Source organism: Eretmochelys imbricata, chromosome 16 (genome assembly GCF_965152235.1).
Source record: "Eretmochelys imbricata isolate rEreImb1 chromosome 16, rEreImb1.hap1, whole genome shotgun sequence".
Taxonomy (NCBI): domain Eukaryota; kingdom Metazoa; phylum Chordata; order Testudines; family Cheloniidae; genus Eretmochelys; species Eretmochelys imbricata.
This window is the reverse complement of record NC_135587.1, coordinates 22207762-22225462: the sequence shown is the minus strand read 5'-3', so window position 1 is coordinate 22225462 and position 17701 is coordinate 22207762. Positions and strand designations below refer to the sequence as shown.

Here is a 17701-nt window from a genome sequence, read left to right as displayed (position 1 = left end):
TGAGCCCTGAGATGTTTTCCTACAAACAAAATTGGACTATTGGGTCCTGACAAGCTCAGTGCTACTTTGACAGCACTTTAAGGGCTCCCGTTGGCACACAGATGCATCGGATGAACACTCTGTGGGCCAGAATATCCTTGGCTCAGCTCCAGAGAAGTCATTGGAGTCCTGCAGGGGATGCGTGTGGTCCTTTTGTATGTATTTTCAGTCTCTGATGATGGTGCTGTCAGCAGCATAGCTGCTATGTGTGCCCTGTGTTCAAATACAGCAGGAGAAGAGCAGGATTTCTGCCAGCCCATACGTGAAAAATTTTATTGACAAAAACCAAGGCTGATGCAGCAGTTAGCTTCCTCTTAAATCAGACTCTAAAAGATCATGTTTACAAATACAAGAGAATGACTGACTGTGTCTAGCTCCAGATCTACAATAAAACAGATTAATTTCTCTCTGATCACATTAGCTTCAGTCCAGCCATCTCCCTGCTCCCAAGACCTCAAGCTGAACTCTATCCCCAGTCTTTGTGTGAGGTTATCACTGCTGGGGAGTAAACCGACTGTGTGAGTCGGAGCAAAATTATACCTCATTAATCCATGTTGTTATAACTCCTTACACTGCATGCAAATTTTAACTTGCACATGGTTCTGGAAGCAAGGATTGAAATTAAACCACAATAAATCATGTTAAGTTGTTTTCCACTGCTGTTTGACTACTAGGCAATAAATGTTCTTGGCTATGGCACTTTGATCCACTAGAACTTGGAACACGATTTGACTATTTTGTGACATCCCAACATCATGGAATTCCCAACTTGCTGGAGAGACTGGCATTATGGATTTCTTATTCTTATGAATGTTATGCAGTGGACCTTGACAGGGTTATCCCGGGGTCTAGAAAGCTCTTGTATTGTGTTAGTAGCACTCTCTCCAACAGTGAGATGCACACAGCTTGCCAGGGAGCGATTTGGATGCGCAGGGGCTTGTTGTGGGGTTCTGGGTACAATGGTAATGGGACTCTGCAGGGGGTCCAGGTGAAAGTGGTTGGGGCTCAGTGTGGGGGATGTTTGGGTTGGGGGGGGATAGAGCTTGACAGGGGGTCCAGATGCTGGGGGAGTGGGGCTCAGTAGGATGGGGATCCAGGTGCAGCTGGTTGGGGCTTGGTGGGATAGGGATCCGGGTGCGGGTGGCTTGTCAGGGTGGTCCAGGTGCAGAGGGAGTGGGGCTTCTCAAGGGGGGGCGGTTCTGAGTGCTGGGGTGAGGTTTGACAGCAGGGTCTGGGTAGGAGGGGGTCTGGCTGCATGGAGGTTGGGCAGATGGGGGAGCAGCTCCCTGTTCAGGGATCCCTCCCCCTGCAACTGAGGAGTGATGGGTGCAGGAAGTGGGAGGTGGGGAGGGAGTTTGCAGAGCTTCCTGCAGCTGGGGGAGAAATCTGGGGGTGGATCTGACCTTGCCCCAGATGCCGTGTAGTGGAAGAGGAAGTCCCGTCCTCCCCAGCCCAGCCAGGACTAGCAGCTGAGCCTGGCACAGGGTCGGAGCCACCAGCCAGGTCTTCCCCAGTCCCTCCCACTGCCTCTCAGTGATTTACATCTCTGCTGGCTGACCTGGTACCCAAAACATACTGCTGGGGAGGGTCACAATGACCGCTCTTGTGGCTTCCCTTTGCTTCCCTGTCAGAAAGCCGTTTTTCTGCAGGGAAGCAAAGAAATATGCGGGGGACATAAATTCTGTGCATGCACAGTGGTGCAGAATTCCTCCAGGAGGATTCTCTGCACCTTGAAGTCTTTAAACCATGATTTGAGGACTTCAATAGCTCAGACATAGGTGAGAGGTTTATTGCAGGAGTGGGTGGGTGAGATTCTATGGCCTGCATTGTGCAGGTGGTTAGACTAGATGATCATAATGGTCCCTTCTGACCTTAATGTCTATGATTCTATGAGTAAATTCTGCACCAGCTCAGAGCTGCAACCACTTGCACACATAAGTAACTTTACACATGTGAGTAATTCCCTGAGTTCATATATTTCAGTTGAACTCAATGGGAGTACATATGTGCATAAAGTATTTGCAGGATTTGGGCTTTTATTTGCCCACTGGAAACTAATTAGTGGAATGCTCCCTTTCTGCATGGCACTGTGTATATCTGTGTGTGGTCTTGGAGCCTTAACAGTTTATATGCCCTCTAGGGAAGGGAATGGGATCTTCCTTTAAACAGGAACTTGTTGTTCAATAGATTTCACCCTTTGAAAGAGGAAATGCCCTGCAAGTGGAATTGTAATCATCCATGACTGAAGAGAGAGCTTTGACTCCTCTAGTTTTATGTGTACACTATCCTATGCAGAGATGAAAAAAATCAATAACCCTAGTATTTCCCTTAGCATCCATTCTAGGGGCGAAATCCTGGCCCCACTGAAGTCAATGGGAGTTTTGCTATTGGTCTCACTGTTATACCAATAAATTAAAAACCAGCAGGATCTTATTAAAGGGAAAAAGGCAAAATACCACATTTATTGTAAATACAGAAAGAATCATAGTAAGCAGTTAGTTACAGCTATAACATTCCATTCAATCTCATATTTATTCACACATTCCTACACACACACACACACACACACACACACACACAGGTTCTGCAAGGTTGTTATCATAGTTACCAGCCTTAGAGTTGCTCATGCCAAGCCACTGGCCAGGTGGCCTGGACATGAGGAGGGAGCAGGGCCTTGTCAGATGCTCATCTGATGCTCCTGGAAGTTGGTTTGCAGAATCAGACCCCAAGTTCTCACTTTTTAGAGTCTCTTTTTATAGGAATTTCTTCCTATGCCAGTCTATGGGAATTGCTTCATCCTGCTGTTGCTGAATCAATCAGCAGATAGCACATTCCTGACGGCTCCGTGCTGCTTGTTCTTTGGTTCTCCCATTCTTGAGGCTGTTGGGTGGATTCCAGTCTGCCCTCCGGGGGGGGGGGGGGGGTCCTCTGGTTATTTCCACTTGACGCCTTCTTCAGTCAATGGACACTGGATTCTTAGGCTGGCACCTCCCTGATCATCCAGTTATTATCCACACCAAGCATCCATCCACATACATCCTCTATCTCTATTTTAATCACAATTGTTAATACAACAAAAGGGCGGGGAGTCTCTGGGTGCTGTTTCTGTTGTTAGAGTATTGCTTTGAGTTTCTCTCTCTCTGTGAATTGCTTTGAGAACAGACTCTGTCTTAGAATGTACTAACACAATTAGCAGCTTGCAAGTTTCACAAATAGAGGGAGAGAAACAGTACCAAAAACCAAGAGACCTCTTAATTAGTAATACCCTGGAATTTAAACTATGGGGAATCAAACTCATTTGTGATTTTAATACAGAACTTCTTTAATATGATCCAACATCACTGGGGCCAGGATTTCACCCTATAATTATTAAATATAGATAGGATGTGGCCAAATAAAAGCAACTTGCAGAACACCAGAGCTAAATTCTTCTTGCAGGAAAGCCTCAGCTTGGGGCTTTGCCATTAAATTATAATTAGATCTCTCCTTACATTGTAAGATCAAAGAAGTTGGAACAACTTCTGCTCTGACACCAGTGTAAACCCAGAGGGACTCCTTGATTTCAGTGGAATTTGGCTCACCTTCTCACTTCAACCTATTTCAATATACAAGGCCAAATTCTGAATTGATTTATACCCCTATATTTCCTTACTGAGGCCCAAGGGATTGCTTGGAGTGCCAATCAGTGCAGACTTTGGCTTTCATTGTGTGTGCGGCAGGTAAAAAGAGTCGGACAGCCCCTGATTATAGAATTAAGGGATAGGACTGACTGTGGTAAATGCAGTGAGGAAGATGCTGATCCAAAGTGCTGAGGAATGAGTTCAGTTAGCTTCTTGGGCTGCATTCAGCAGCAATGTTGTATGCCACTTGCTCCTCTACACCCTTAAGAACTGCGGTGCGTTGCAGTTCTATAACTTAGTCAACTGGCAAGTTATCTTAGAGGATTCTGAGTTACTACTGGTGTAAAACAAGTGTGAGAGGGTGTGAAGGATCTTGGAATGCTTTTCTGCCACCTGGCCGCCATCCCAGCTGTCTTCTTGTAAATACCAATTTGGAATCATGCTCTGAGGTTCTGTCACTGTATTCCTGTCCGCCATGCATGTTGTGGTCTAAGGACCTGATTCAAAGTCAGTGGGAGTTTCTCTATTAACTTCTGGGTGTGTTGAATCAGGCCCTTTAAACCTAAGTCACAATACAGGAGTCATTCAGCCTTTGTCATTTTTGAGCCCTAAAATCGCATGTTGGATGAGAGGGACAGGAACTTCCTGCCAAGCCATTGCCACTTCTCCCTCTATAGAGTTCTAAGGCTCTCCTGTTCCTCCAGCCTTCCCGCGAAGCCTGAGTTACTCCAAGGCTGGCATAGAGTGACTTCCTCGGAGAGCTGATTTAAAGGGACAATGTCACACAGCTTCTATAGACATGACATCACAGACATGATTTTTTAAAATCTGGGAACAATTTTGGCTTGGTTTAAACCATTCGTGTAGCGTCCTCCACTCAAACGCTTTAACAGGCAATTAGTAGCTCACAGCGGAATGGAGAGCGATTGAATTCCCCTCCTTTTATCCCTAAAGTTTGTTTAAAAATAGCCGGGTTTCTTTTTTTTTCTCCTCAGCCTTTTGGAGCCGGAGGGACGAGCGCTCGTGTAGGCTGCAGAGATCCTGCAGACACGCTGTCGCTAGCTGGAGCACTTTCCTTCAGAGTATCGCCAGAACCCCAGCTTTTGATCCGGCCCCCGGACAATCGCAGGGCAGCCCCCCGCCCCCGGCCCCTTCTCCTAGGCAGCGGGCCGCCAGGAGCTGGGGGAATACACCCTCCTAGCCGGGGCATGTGGCTGATGGCCGGAGGACTGGCCCAGGCCTGTTAGTTGGATGCTGGTTTGCTCGAGTGGTTGAAGGGCCAGCGTCGCCAGCGGGGAAAGTGCACCTCGGTTTCCCACGCGGCAGCTATGGCTCCCCCAGCCGCCCCTTCCCTAGGAGCGCGCTGCCCTGGCTTTGCCGGCGGGCTTTGCTGGGCTTTTCCTTTCCCCTGAAGCCCTGCCCTGCTCGCCGTGCCGGGGGCGGAGGTGGGGGGCCGGGCATAGCCACACAGACCCGAGCGGAAGCCGCCACTTCCCTCTCCCTCCCCACGGTGCCGTGCCGAGCGGGGGGCTGGGGGAAGCCTGCGCCCCCAGATCTCCCCCCTCCCCACGTCCAATCCTACATCGCGGCTGTCCCGGCTCCTCCCGGGGCTGCTGAGCGAGGCGGGCTCCCGCGGGCCGGGCAGGCGAGTGTCCCGGCGGGGCTGCGAGGGGGCTAGTTGCCCGGTGATCCCCGGGCCGGGGGCTGCTGGGGCAGAGGCTCCCGCCCGGCTCCATCCGTCCCCTTCTCTCCGGCAGGCTCTCGTCGCCGGGCGGCTGCGGGGGCTGCGGCGGCAGCAGAAGCGGGGTCATCCTGGACATCGCCTCCCTGAAGATGAGCGAGCTGGAGTCCGAGGTGCTGCCCCTGCCGCCCCGCTACCGGTTCCGGGACCTGCTGCTGGGGGACCAGGCCTTCCAGAACGACGACAGGTAGGGGAGGCCCCCAGGGCACGGGGGGGGGACAGGGGGCGTCAGCCCCCAGGGCACGGGGGGGGACAGGGGGTGTCAGCTCCCAGGGCACGGGGGGGACAGGGGGCGTCAGCCCCCAGGGCACGGGGGGGGGGACAGGCGGTGTCAGCTCCCAGGGCACGGGGGGGACAGGGGGTGTCAGCCCCCAAGGCACGGGGGGGGACAGGGGGTGTCAGCTCCCAGGGCACGGGGGGGGACAGGGGGCGTCAGCCCCCAGGGCACGGGGGGGGGACAGGGGGTGTCAGCTCCCAGGGCACGGGGGGGACAGGGGGTGTCAGCCCCCAAGGCACGGGGGGGGACAGGGGGCGTCAGCCCCCAGGGCATGGGGGGGACAGGCGGTGTCAGCCCCCAGGGCAGGGGAACAGGGGGTGTCAGCCCCCAGGGCACGGGGGGGGACAGGGGGTGTCAGCCCCCAAGGCACGGGGGGAACAGGCGGTGTCAGGGACGAGGAGGCAGGGGGCTGGCACAGAGAGTATGGGGTGGGCAGGGCATATTAGCCCCCAGGGGATGGGGTTTCAAGAGGGAGTAGGACTGGGGTGTTGCTGGCCCATAGGGTAGAGAGGGGCGGGGGGCAGAGGGAGCATTGCCAAAGCTCATTGGGCTTGGGGGGTGCTGGAGGAGAGGATGCTGGCCCAAAGGGCATGTGTGTGAGGGGTGTGAGGGGGTGGGGGGGTGCTGGCTGCTCTCAGGCGGCTCGCCTAGGTGCTGCCCCCGCTGGCTGCGCCCAGGGAACTCTCCAGGGTGCTGAAGGCACGTTCCCATCACAGGGACTCTTAAGGGGCAGCGGCCGGCTGCAGGCGAAGGGGGATTAACTGGGCAGTGGGGGTAGGGGGGTGGGGGGTGTTCTTTTCATTGACCCACTGAGAGTGGGATTCCGTGCGGGATCTAATGGAGACGCGCGAAGGTTCCGGGAGCTCCCTCAGGTGCTAAAAAACTAGTGGGATAGCTCGTGGTTTGAGCATTGGCCTGCTAAACCCAGGGTTGTGAGTTCAATCCTTGAGGGAGCTATTTGGGATCTGGGGCAAAACTTGGGGATTGGTCCTGCTTTGAGCAGGGGGTTGGACTAGATGACCTCCTGAGGTCCCTTCCAACCCTGATATTCTGTGATTCACTGTGGGTGGAGATCCCCCGGTGTATGGATTTGGAGGCCATGTGGTTATTAAGAAATTGTGGTTTGGGTTGAAGAGTTTGCATTTATTTAAGAGTACAGTGCTGGCTGCACTTAACTCCCAGGCTCTGTCTGCAGCGATGATGCTAATTTGAACTGAGCGATTGCAAAGGACTGCTGGAGATGTTGCAAAATTGTTTGCTTCTTGGACTGGCTTGGGATATGGCCTTTTGGATTTTATTTGAAAGCTTCCTTTTCCTCCCCACTCGCAGTGATTAATTAACAGGTCTGCAAAGGTAAATCAAAATGAAGAAAAAACTTAAGGGATCTCCTTTAGGATATCAGTGAAAACAAATGAATAAGGAATTGCCCTCCAGTGAAACATATTTATGGAAAAAGAACCAAGAAGCTATAATGCCAAGAGATAAACTACAATATTCTAGGTTGTTTCCCACAAATTAGTTGAATGCCTAAACAGCTAGCCCTGTCATGGTGAAGCAAATCTTAGGTTGCTGTGTTGTTAACTCTTGGATAGTTATGAATAACTGGGGTGTACCTTTTTAAAGACAGCCATGCAGTCATGTCACGATGCCGCTTGGAATACCTGGAGTACTTAACAAGTGAAACTATCAGGCAATAAAATTAACTTATTAATGTCTGAAGTTGGGAATTAAAATCTCTTTCTAACAGTGTTTAAGCTTTCTTTCAAACCTGTAGATTAAATTTATAAAGCTATATTTTGGAGTTCAAAAAGGGAAAGGGTGTGTGCTGGTGTGTAATAGATATAATTCATAAATTATATTTTAAAGAACCAGTTAAAACAATATCCATCACATAATAGCTGCATAAGAAGAACTGGTAATTCTCAAGAATGAATGCTTGATTCACAATGTTTTGAAAAGCCCTTAGAAGTCACTACTTAAAACTGATGTAGATGTATCATGTCCATTAAGATGGCTTTATTCAGGGAAAATGGGAATTTGATTGGAAATAGACTGTCACACAATAAAATATCTGAATTTAAAAAATACGACAGTGATTTTTATAAGGATGAACATTACAGTTCTACTGTTGTCCATCTTTAAATCATTGTAATGGATGTGAAATACCTTAATTTTTGACAGGTTTCAGAGTAACAGCTGTGTTAGTCTGTATTCGCAAAAAGAAAAGGAGTACTTGTGGCACCTTAGAGACTAACCAATTTACTTGAGTATGAGCTTTTGTGAGCTACAGCTCTCACGAAAGCTCATGCTCAAATAAATTGGTTAGTCTCTAAGGTGCCACAAGTACTCCTTTTCTTTTTGCTTAATTTTTGAGTCACTGCAGATTTTGTGTTTATTCTTTATTCTCATTTGGCACTGGTCATTAGTCTCTGCTTTAGTCTGGATACAGGTGTCTCGGATTCAGAAGTTAGCTTGAGTTTTAGTATGAAGCTGCTCGCTTGAGAGTGATGTTTCTGTATTAACTTGGCAAACCCATTAGCTTTGTTTCTTTGTTTAATTCACTTGCTTTTGGTGCTGTTCTATCCAGTTGTTTGGCTTTCCACCTCAACCTGCCAGTACTGAAAACTCTACACTGTATTTGGAAATGTTTAACTTCTTTGATAGTGTCCAGTCCTGTCATCCTTGCTCATGTCAATAATCCATGCTCACGTAACAAGGGTCAAGTCAATGCTCTTATTGATTTCTGCGGCAGCAGTTAGATCCCTGCAGAACACTTTTGAAAATTCTACTCTCCTGGACCAAGTACAGTTCAAGGGACTGATGACCATAGTATCTTGGAGATGAATCGAGCTCTCTAGAGTAATTTTGACTAGTAAATTAGCCTGTTCCAAACCAGGTTAATGTTTAGCTGAGTTAGACTAGCAGAGCAAAGTGGGGAAACATTTTTGGCATTCCTATACTTACTCATAAATATCAAAAAGAAAGGGAGTACTTGTGGCACCTTAGAGACTAACCAATTTATCTGAGCATAAGCTTTCATGAGCTACAGCTCACTTCAAAGTGAGCTGTAGCTCACGAAAGCTTATGCTCAGATAAATTGGTTAGTCTCTAAGGTGCCACAAGTACTCCTTTTCTTTTTGCGAATACAGACTAACATGGCTGTTACTCTGAAACCTGTCATAAATATCAAGCAGTTCAGAAATATGCCTTGAAATGCTTTGGTATAATTTTGACAGGAATGTGGTGTTTTATATCAGATGAAAAGTCCCTGTGAGAACAGCCCAGGGCATTGTGGACAATTTAAATAATGATGTATGCAGGCCACAATCCGGGTCTTAGAGTTGGAGTGTGAATAGCAAACTCTCAATGGAACAAACTATCTGATTTATTTAAAAGAGCAAAGTAAAAGAATTAGTGTTGTATCTGCCTTTTTGGAAGCTCCCCCAGAGTGTTAATGTTTTCAAAAAATGATGCACACCTATCGAGCAGCATCAACTTGAAAGGGCTACGAATACCCTGCCTCAGAAAGGAAGCCAGCGATTAGCTTTCTGTCTTATTAGAAAGCATTTCTGTTGGCTGGAGAATTATTGAACCATCTTCACCACAGAGGATGTTGGGGAGACACCTACACTGGATTTAGGTAAGAAAGATGAGATTGAGGCACCAGAAGAGAAGGTGTCAGAGCAAATAACTAAGTAGCTAAATTAAAGAGCAGTAGGAGCAGAGATTGCGTCCAAAAATTCTGCAGGAATTTTGGAATGAAATGACTGAGCTGATAACAAATATATGCAAACTCTCATTGAAATCAACTACTGAATTGAAGGGTAGCAAATGTTGTACCTATTTTTAAAAAGAGATTTGGGGTTGAAGATGCAAACGCTACACAATAAGCCTTCAAACAGGTAAACTGGTTGAAACTGTAATTGCAAAATAGAATTCTAGTAAGCCTTGATAGAGGATGGGGATAAATCAAGCAGGAAATAAATAAGAAGAAACATTATGAAAGTAGAGAAAATAATGAATCGTACAGAATTGAGTGCTCCTATATATTCTTTCTCCTCCTGCACAAGGCAAGGGGATACTTAATGAAAAGCAACAAATTTAAAATGGAAAAAAGGAAATGCTTTTTCACACGACTCATAATTAATCTGTGGAACTCATTGCCACAGAGTATCATTGTGGCCTATAGATTAGTGGGATTCAAAAGCAGGACTAGACATATATATATATAATTAGGACATCCATAATTCCTAACATAGGATTAAATTTCATTTAGAAGGGACACAATCTTCTGCTTCTGGGTACAAGCCAACCGCTAACCGGCGTAGGTAAGAATTTTCCTCTTTGGGTAGGTTGCTCTAAGAAGGCCCGTCCACTGACCTTAATAGATTTTGGGTCAGGCCCTAATTGCCCACTTGCACTTTATTCTGAGGGATTTGATGTTGGCTACTGTCAGAGACAGGTTACTGGAGTAAACAGACCCTTGGTCTGATCTGGCATGGCAAGTCCGCTGTTTTATGGTTCACTGATACTCTGTTGCCATGCAGGCAGTCAAAGCAATCAGAATATAATAAAGCTGTGCAATAAAACAAATGTTATTGAGCTCATTTATATCTGAGCCAATGCCAAAAGGACAAAATCTGATGGGAGTTGAAGTGAAATCGGGAGGGGAATGCTCATTGCTTATGTTTTGCTGCCTTTTAACTAACTTGGCAACATGATAAAGTTCTGACGCCGCTTTACTTGGAATCCTCTGTTAGATGATATTGCAAGCATGTGCCTGTAGGAGCATGGTCAGCTGGGGCGCTGGAGGAGAGGAGCAGGGACTGAGCGTAACAATCCATTGTTGATGTAAGACAGGAATTTATAATGAAAGTTTCTGGTTCTAAAGTGAAATTGATTTTTACTGATTAAAGTCAGCTGAGAAAGCACATCTGTGGAACTGATAAATATGGATATATGCCACAAGAGCTTCCTTCTGTATCTTTGTACTCTTGACTATATCAGTGTTTGGCCTCCAACACCCCACTCTTTGTCAGTTTTACCCTGGGCAGAGCCGTCAGCTGGGGGAGTGGGAAAAAGAAAAAAAAAATCAGAACTGTGTCTGGAAAGCAGGTCCATAAGGATCACGTTCTTTGCCCAACTTAAACAGCCAGCAGATATTTTCAGAAAATCAATGCAGAGAGCCACAAGGCCCATTTTATAGTAGCAAGAAGTAAGGGTGTCACTTTGATTAAGTGTATTTTTCTGAATCTAATTATCAGCCAAGAATCCTTTTGGTATTTGCAAGGATTTTTATAACAGCTCATGTGTGGAAGGTATGCAGTGCCATCTATATAAAGATTTCAGCATCTTCTGCTTTGAATCTGAGATTCTCCTGCTGCATAACCAAGAAATAGCAGTGCTCAGAGGGATTTAACCACAGGCAAACTCTTCTCATTTGTTCTTCCAGGTTAATGGGTCTGCGATGCATTTTCTTCCTCCTTTCTTGGGATTATCCACATTCCAGCTTTTAAATTTGTCACTAAGTGCTATGTCTAAATCATGGGCCAGATTATGTTTATAGATTCCTTTATCTGGCTACAGGGACACTGTATCACTATAAGATCTACCTCTTGCACTCTGCAGTTTTGCAAGTTATCCCTAACAAGGAAATTATTTTCTTCTTGAATGCATCATTCAGTGTAATGCTGTATAGTACTGCACAATTCCTTATCCTTCACCAATTGCTCTGAATCCTCACTCACTTTCTCTGTAGCTAAAGCTATCCTGTATATATATGATTGTCACTAGGCACACTGGCAAATTTCTGTGACTTATTTAGAGAATATGAATGCTTCTTTGAAAATACTGAAATGTATCCTGAAGTTAATGACATTTATTTCTGTGATGACACGGTACTGAACGGTGCTTACAAAGCTACATTTTAACAATACTTCAGACTATGCACCCTCTTCCTCATTGGTTAATGTCCTTTTTTATTAAAAGAGGCAGGATGCTCTTAGGGTGAAGGCCCTGGACTGTGACTCAGGAGATCTAGGTACAATTTCCAGCTCTGCCGCCTCCTGCGTGACCTTTTGGGCAATTCACTTCACCTCTGTCTGCCTCAGTCCCCACCTGTAAAGTGAGGCTCACCCTCCCTCTCTCCTGCCTCTTCTCTAGATGATGAATTCTTCAGGGGAGAGCTGGTCTCTTATAACATGTTGGTACAGTGCCTAGCACAGTGGGCCCTCAGTCTCATTTGAGACCCCTAAATCCTGTTCCTATACCAATACAAAATAATACAAATGACAGAATTAACAGTAAGATCATATTTTCTTGAACTTCAGATATAGTTCAAATCACATTGTGCTGTCTACCTCTTACGGAAAAATAGTGTCACAGAGTGGCGAGATCACACAGCATGAGATTAAAATGACTCTACTCCCACTAAGCCAAAAGTTATCTGCTATCTAGTAACTAGTCAAATACTTTCAACAGCTGTCATGTAATGAAATACAAATAAGTTGAGCGCATTGCTTGTATCTATCACTGCACTTAAGACTGAAGTTTGATTTCCAGCTGTTTCTGAATGATGCATTTTATCAAACGTACCAGGCAGCACATTGTAGAAGTTGGAACTGTAGGAGGTCACCTGGCAGGCTAGCCTCCCCAGAGAGAGAGAAATTAAAGGGAAGAATGAAGGGCAACTGTGCATTGAGACACCAATGCTTTCAATAATGTCAAGGTTTGTATTTCACCAGGGAAAACCAGTAGCTTGGAAAAAAGCTAAGAGAAGCAATTTAAATACCTAGAAAGGAAAGTTTAGAACATTTATTAATAACTGAGATTATATTATCCTAAATCCTTACATCGTTGAGAAGGTTCTTAGGCTGACAGTAATCTAGCAAGGGACTAATACTGAAAAGAATTAAGCAAGTCTGATTAGTAATAATAAACTGCCTGATATTTCCAGTTTAAGTGAAGTGGTGTATGGCTTATATTTCTTAATGTTTCCAAAGTCTTGTGAACAAGCTTCTGATACATCTGGTAGCAAAATAGAATAATAGAATATTAGGGTTGGAAGAGACCTCAGGAGGTCATCTAGTCCAACCCCCTGCTCAAAGCAGGACCAACACCAACAAAATCATCCCGGCCAGGGCTTTGTCAAGCAGGGCTTTAAAAACCTCTAAGGATGGAGATTCCACCACCTCCCTAGGTAACCCATTCCAGTGCTTCACCACCCTCCTAGTGAAATAGTGTTTCCTAATATCCAACCTAGACCTCTCCCACTGCAACTTGAGACCATTGCTCCTTGTTCTGTCATCTGCCACCACTGAGAACAGCCAAGCTCTATCCTTTTTGGAGCCCCCCTTCAGATAGTTGAAGGCTGCTATCAAATCCCCCCTCACTCTTCTCTTCTGCAGACTAAACAAGCCCAGTTCCCTCAGCCTCTGTAAGTCATGTGCCCCAGCCCCCTAATCATTTTTGTTGCCCTCTGCTGGCCTCTCTCTAATTTGTCCACATCCCTTCTGTAGTGCAGGGACCAAAACTGGACAGAATACTCCAGGTGTGGCCTCACCAGTGCCGAATAGAGGGGAATAATCACTTCCCTCGATTGGCTGGCAATACTCCTACTAATACAGCCCAATATGCCATTGGCCTTCTTGGCAACAAGAAGCCACAAAGCAGTTAGAGTTAGTCAAACTGTAACTTTAATTTTAGCATCCTTTCAAAGATGCAAAAGGAATTTCTGATGGTATGGTCAGAAGTCTTTATTGGATGAGTTTTGGATGGCTGCATTATGACTTTTCATAGCATTCTTTGTACCACCAACACAGGCAAAATCAAACTGTGTTATGAGTGCATCTGTGTTGCAAATGGATTCCTCAACATGGCTCTAACTATAAAGCAAATGGCAGGGAACTTCCAAAAGCAGTCAGGGAACTTCCAAAAATACACTTATTGCCTATCTTGCTGTAAGTAATACCCAGGGCATACATTAATTTGCTGTGTCCAACAAAGAGTACAAGGTACAGCGCTATCGTCTGTGGTGGGAGTGGAGAGAAGGTGATCTCAGCAGCTGTATTCACCTGGCACAGTGTGTCTCAGAAATAAAAGTTAAGACACAGTTTAAAAAAAAATCTCGTTGTGAGAAATACTGTGCATTTTGTGGTATGCCTAGACTATTAGGGCAGGATGGTGGATCAGATAGCACACAGGCCAGGGATTTGGGAATCTTGGGCTCTCAGCTCTGACATTAACCTGCATCATGACAAATCACTTACCCTGTCTGTGCCTACCCTTTGTCTGTCTATTTAGATTGGAGCTGGGACTCTTTCTGACTCTGCCTGGCACAATGGAACCTCGTCTTACTTGGGGCCTGCAGGTGCTACTAAAATACAAGTAATTAATAATAATTGAGAGCTTAGGATGGGGTCATGGAAGGCCAGGAATGTTGCCTTTGGATCAAATAGATGCCCCTCCATATTTCTATGTTGCACAGTGCTAAGTTCACATGCTAAACTTTTTACTATCGAGCTTTCTTTTACCCTTCTCTGTGTCCATATTAGAGATGCACATTTAACGTAATATCTGTGTTCCCATTCAGTTCTGCCTCAATTTCAGTCTTCAAAGTTGCCCTTACCCGGTGGGGCTCAGTCTCCCAGAATTGCCAGTCCTCTCTTCTACACCCTGCTCCCACTTGTGATGTTTTCTATTGCTTGTATTATTATCCGTGTTTTGATATCAGGGCTCCCAGCTTTTGCCAGCTCCTTCTCAAACTCCAGCAATGTGGTTCTTAACTGTGCCTCATTTAACATGCTAATCTTGCACCCCTCACCATTAATCTTCCTCTGAGAGAAGTGCATGGTGGTGACAAGGGATAATTGTGCTGTTATCCTGAGTAAATACAAAGCTATTAGTACATTTAATATGGGCTACAGGTTATTCTTTCTAATGGAGTCACAAGTCATTTCAAGATCTCATACTGGGCACAGAATCTATGACTGCCACTGCAGTCTATGTGTTATGTACACATACAAACTAAATGAGGCTAAAATTGCTCAATAAGTCATTGTGATTCTCTCCTAAGCAGGTGTATAACAGTTTGGGACAGCTTCAGAAAAAGGATATTTTTGTTTTGTTTGTAGATTTTTAATGAATACATGGCATTCTTAATTGCTATTTACTTTATAAATTGTTGTGAAGGGTTCAGGTGGTAATTATTGACTTGAAGTGTTAATTGAAAATGCCATTTCAAAAACATTTTAGTTGATATTTTCTACATACATACTGAATAGGCCAGATTTCCCTTAGATTAGGAAAGCAGTTGTTATCTGTAGGAATATTAGTAAAATTTATTAAGCTAATGGATGAATAATAGAAGTACCATTTGCTCATATTATATATAAAATTCTTACAAACAAGATACCATTATTCTTTTCATGAATATTGTTTGCACTTTTTTTACTAGCAAGGGCCAGAAACTGAGAATAAGTGCAACACCGAGTCCAGTGGAGTGAGTGGAAGTTGTCCTTTGAGAGATACTGTGTATACATCATATACCATGCGGAAAAGGAAGAATATTGATTTTCAGTTGGTTAGTAGGACCTAACCTAACTGGCTCAAATGTCCCTCTTTCCATGGTGTATTTTCTCAGTACGTCTAGCATTATTTTAGTTTTTATAATTTATGTTAAATTTGTTTTCCCCCCAATGAAAATCTAATGTCACATATAACTGAGATCTAGGTCTAGATGTAGAATATTGGAAGACAGAAGGCTAGCTCCTCAGCTGGGATAAACTGGCTAGTTCTGTTGAACTTATATCAGATGAGGATCTGGCCCCGCCCATAGATCTGATAGGTTGAAGGGCCAAAGGAAAATAATACAGTCATAGAAGTAAAGTGATAAAGATCAGATACGGACAAAGGGCACTTATGGGGCTAGAAGTACTAAGGAGTCAGGTGGCAACCTTGTGCAGTAACATTGCTGTCATATGTAATTTTTAATGGTTATTGTATGTCTGATTTCAGTAAAAACTAATCTATGTTGCATGAACAACGCTGGGATTTTATTGTCCTTGGTTTTTATATAACATACAAAGAATATTTTAATTGGAGAGTTTAATGTAGCAAAGTGTCCTGCAGCTATCACTGTGCGTACCGAAAATATTGGAATGAAAACTGACAGCAAAGAAATCTTTTAGACTGGTGCTGTACTCCCCAAGGTCAAATGCAGCATAGTAGTTAAATAATGCCAGACTTCCTTGATTGATTTAGGCATGTGATTACAGTCCATTGAGAGTATAATCAATGGTTCCAGCTGTGCACACTCCTGTTAAAGATGTGACTTTCTTCCTGGGGCTTGTCAGAGCTGATGCAGTCTGAATGACAGCAGTTTAACTTGCTTACAAAGAATAGTGGATGGTGGCACATTTCATCCTCGAGGCATGAAACATAGCCATGCAACCTACCCCATAAAATGAAGCTTAAATGGTTGCACATAAGGTCACTGCACAGATCTATAATGGCCAGGTGTGAAAGGCTTCTCTTGTGCCATAAAAGAATCCCGGGCGCAAGGCGATATCCACAAACAGTGTCAAGGACAAACCTGGGCATTTGCCCTTTCAACAGTGTGTGAAATCCTGGCGCCATTGAAGTCAATGGAAGTTTTGCCATTGACTTCAGTAGGGGTAGAATTTCATCCCAGGACTCTCGTAGAGCTATGCTACTGGTGGTACGCAAGGCAATTTGGTGGCAGTAGCTCTAACTTAGACTTTTCTCTTACTAACTGGAATAGTCCAAGGTGCAACCCCACTTCCTTCTCCCCATTTCACTCTAACTCGTAGGTCTATCCTGCCCCCAACTTGTTCTCAGGAAAAGGAATTTGTTGCAGCCCTGAAAAGGGTGGCGCTTACTCCCCCACCTACTGCGCTGTTCGGATCTGCTGGCTGGTGTGTTGGGAGTGACAACCAAGACCCTGGTTCCTCCCTAACCACCTGTTCAAGGGAGGTGAGGAGCCGTTATGCAGCACCTGAACTTCCACCCTACTCCCCGCTAGATTGAAGATGTGGGGAGCCCCACTACAGTCATGCAGGGGGTGTGTGTGCGCATGGGTCTGATTCTCCCTTACTCCTCTGTGCAGCCATGATGGAATGAGACACAATCTGGCCCTAAAGGAAATAACCAAATCCCCTCCCTCTGCAGAGGAGCATGCAGCCCTTGTACCTGGTTCCGGTGCATACATGTGTAGAGGGGAGGAGGACAAATAATCTGAATCAGAGGCCCAGTGTTTTTAGGAAGCCCAGCTAATAATAATCAAAGGATTAATATTCCACTTGTCTAAAACTGATTCTAGCGCCACTTATCAGGAGAAAAGAGAACTTATTCCATGCTGAAGCTACTACAGCTTTCCATTTCCATGCTGCGGTTGCCTCTGATTCCAGGGGCACCAAGCTGGATCAATATCTAAGACATCGCTATTACTTTGCATAGCAAATGTGGTGTTGTACTAAGAATCTCTTCTGCTGCACTATATACAAGGACTTCTTATTAATTTAAATTTGATTAGTAGCAGTTACAGTAAATTATCGAACAGCTTTAGAATGCTGGACTGGGTGTAACTTTCTGATTTGCTTGGCAGAGATCTAGTAAACAATTATCAAACACTTTCACAGTAAATTAAAGCAACACACTTTGCATTTTATAACGTCAGTAGACACATAAGAGAATTAATCCTCATAGTATATCTGTGTGTTGGGTCATTATCTCTGCTTTAGAGACAGGGGAAACTGAGGCACAGAGAGGGTAGTGACCTACCTAAGGTTGCAAAGTGAGTCACTGGCAGGACTAGGATTAAACTCCAGAGTTCCTAGGTTTTGGTCTTGTGCATGGTTTCTCCATGACCGTTTTGCCTCTCTTGTGCTATGCTTTTGTCTAGAATGCTGATTTGGAAGGGTTTTCCTTTGAAGGAGTTCTCAGCTGGCCTTTCACTATCTTAACGCTATCTGAGGTACCCAGAACATACTACCTGTGTCATTTTAT

At 45.1% G+C, this 17701-nt stretch overlaps 1 protein-coding gene across 3 annotated transcripts in view; it reads left to right on the top strand.

Annotated features, from left to right (window-relative positions):
• Positions 1–17701, top strand: part of KCNT1 (potassium sodium-activated channel subfamily T member 1) — a 194008-nt gene that overhangs the window by 20672 nt on the left and 155635 nt on the right. For 2 of the 3 annotated variants that reach the window (XM_077835882.1, XM_077835881.1), the window contains exon 1: positions 5493–5587. In XM_077835882.1, the coding sequence (XP_077692008.1) occupies positions 5493–5587 (95 nt within the window). Of the gene's footprint in view, positions 1–5416; positions 5588–17701 lie in introns of those variants that run through there. The other variant, XM_077835879.1, reaches the window with a different exon arrangement.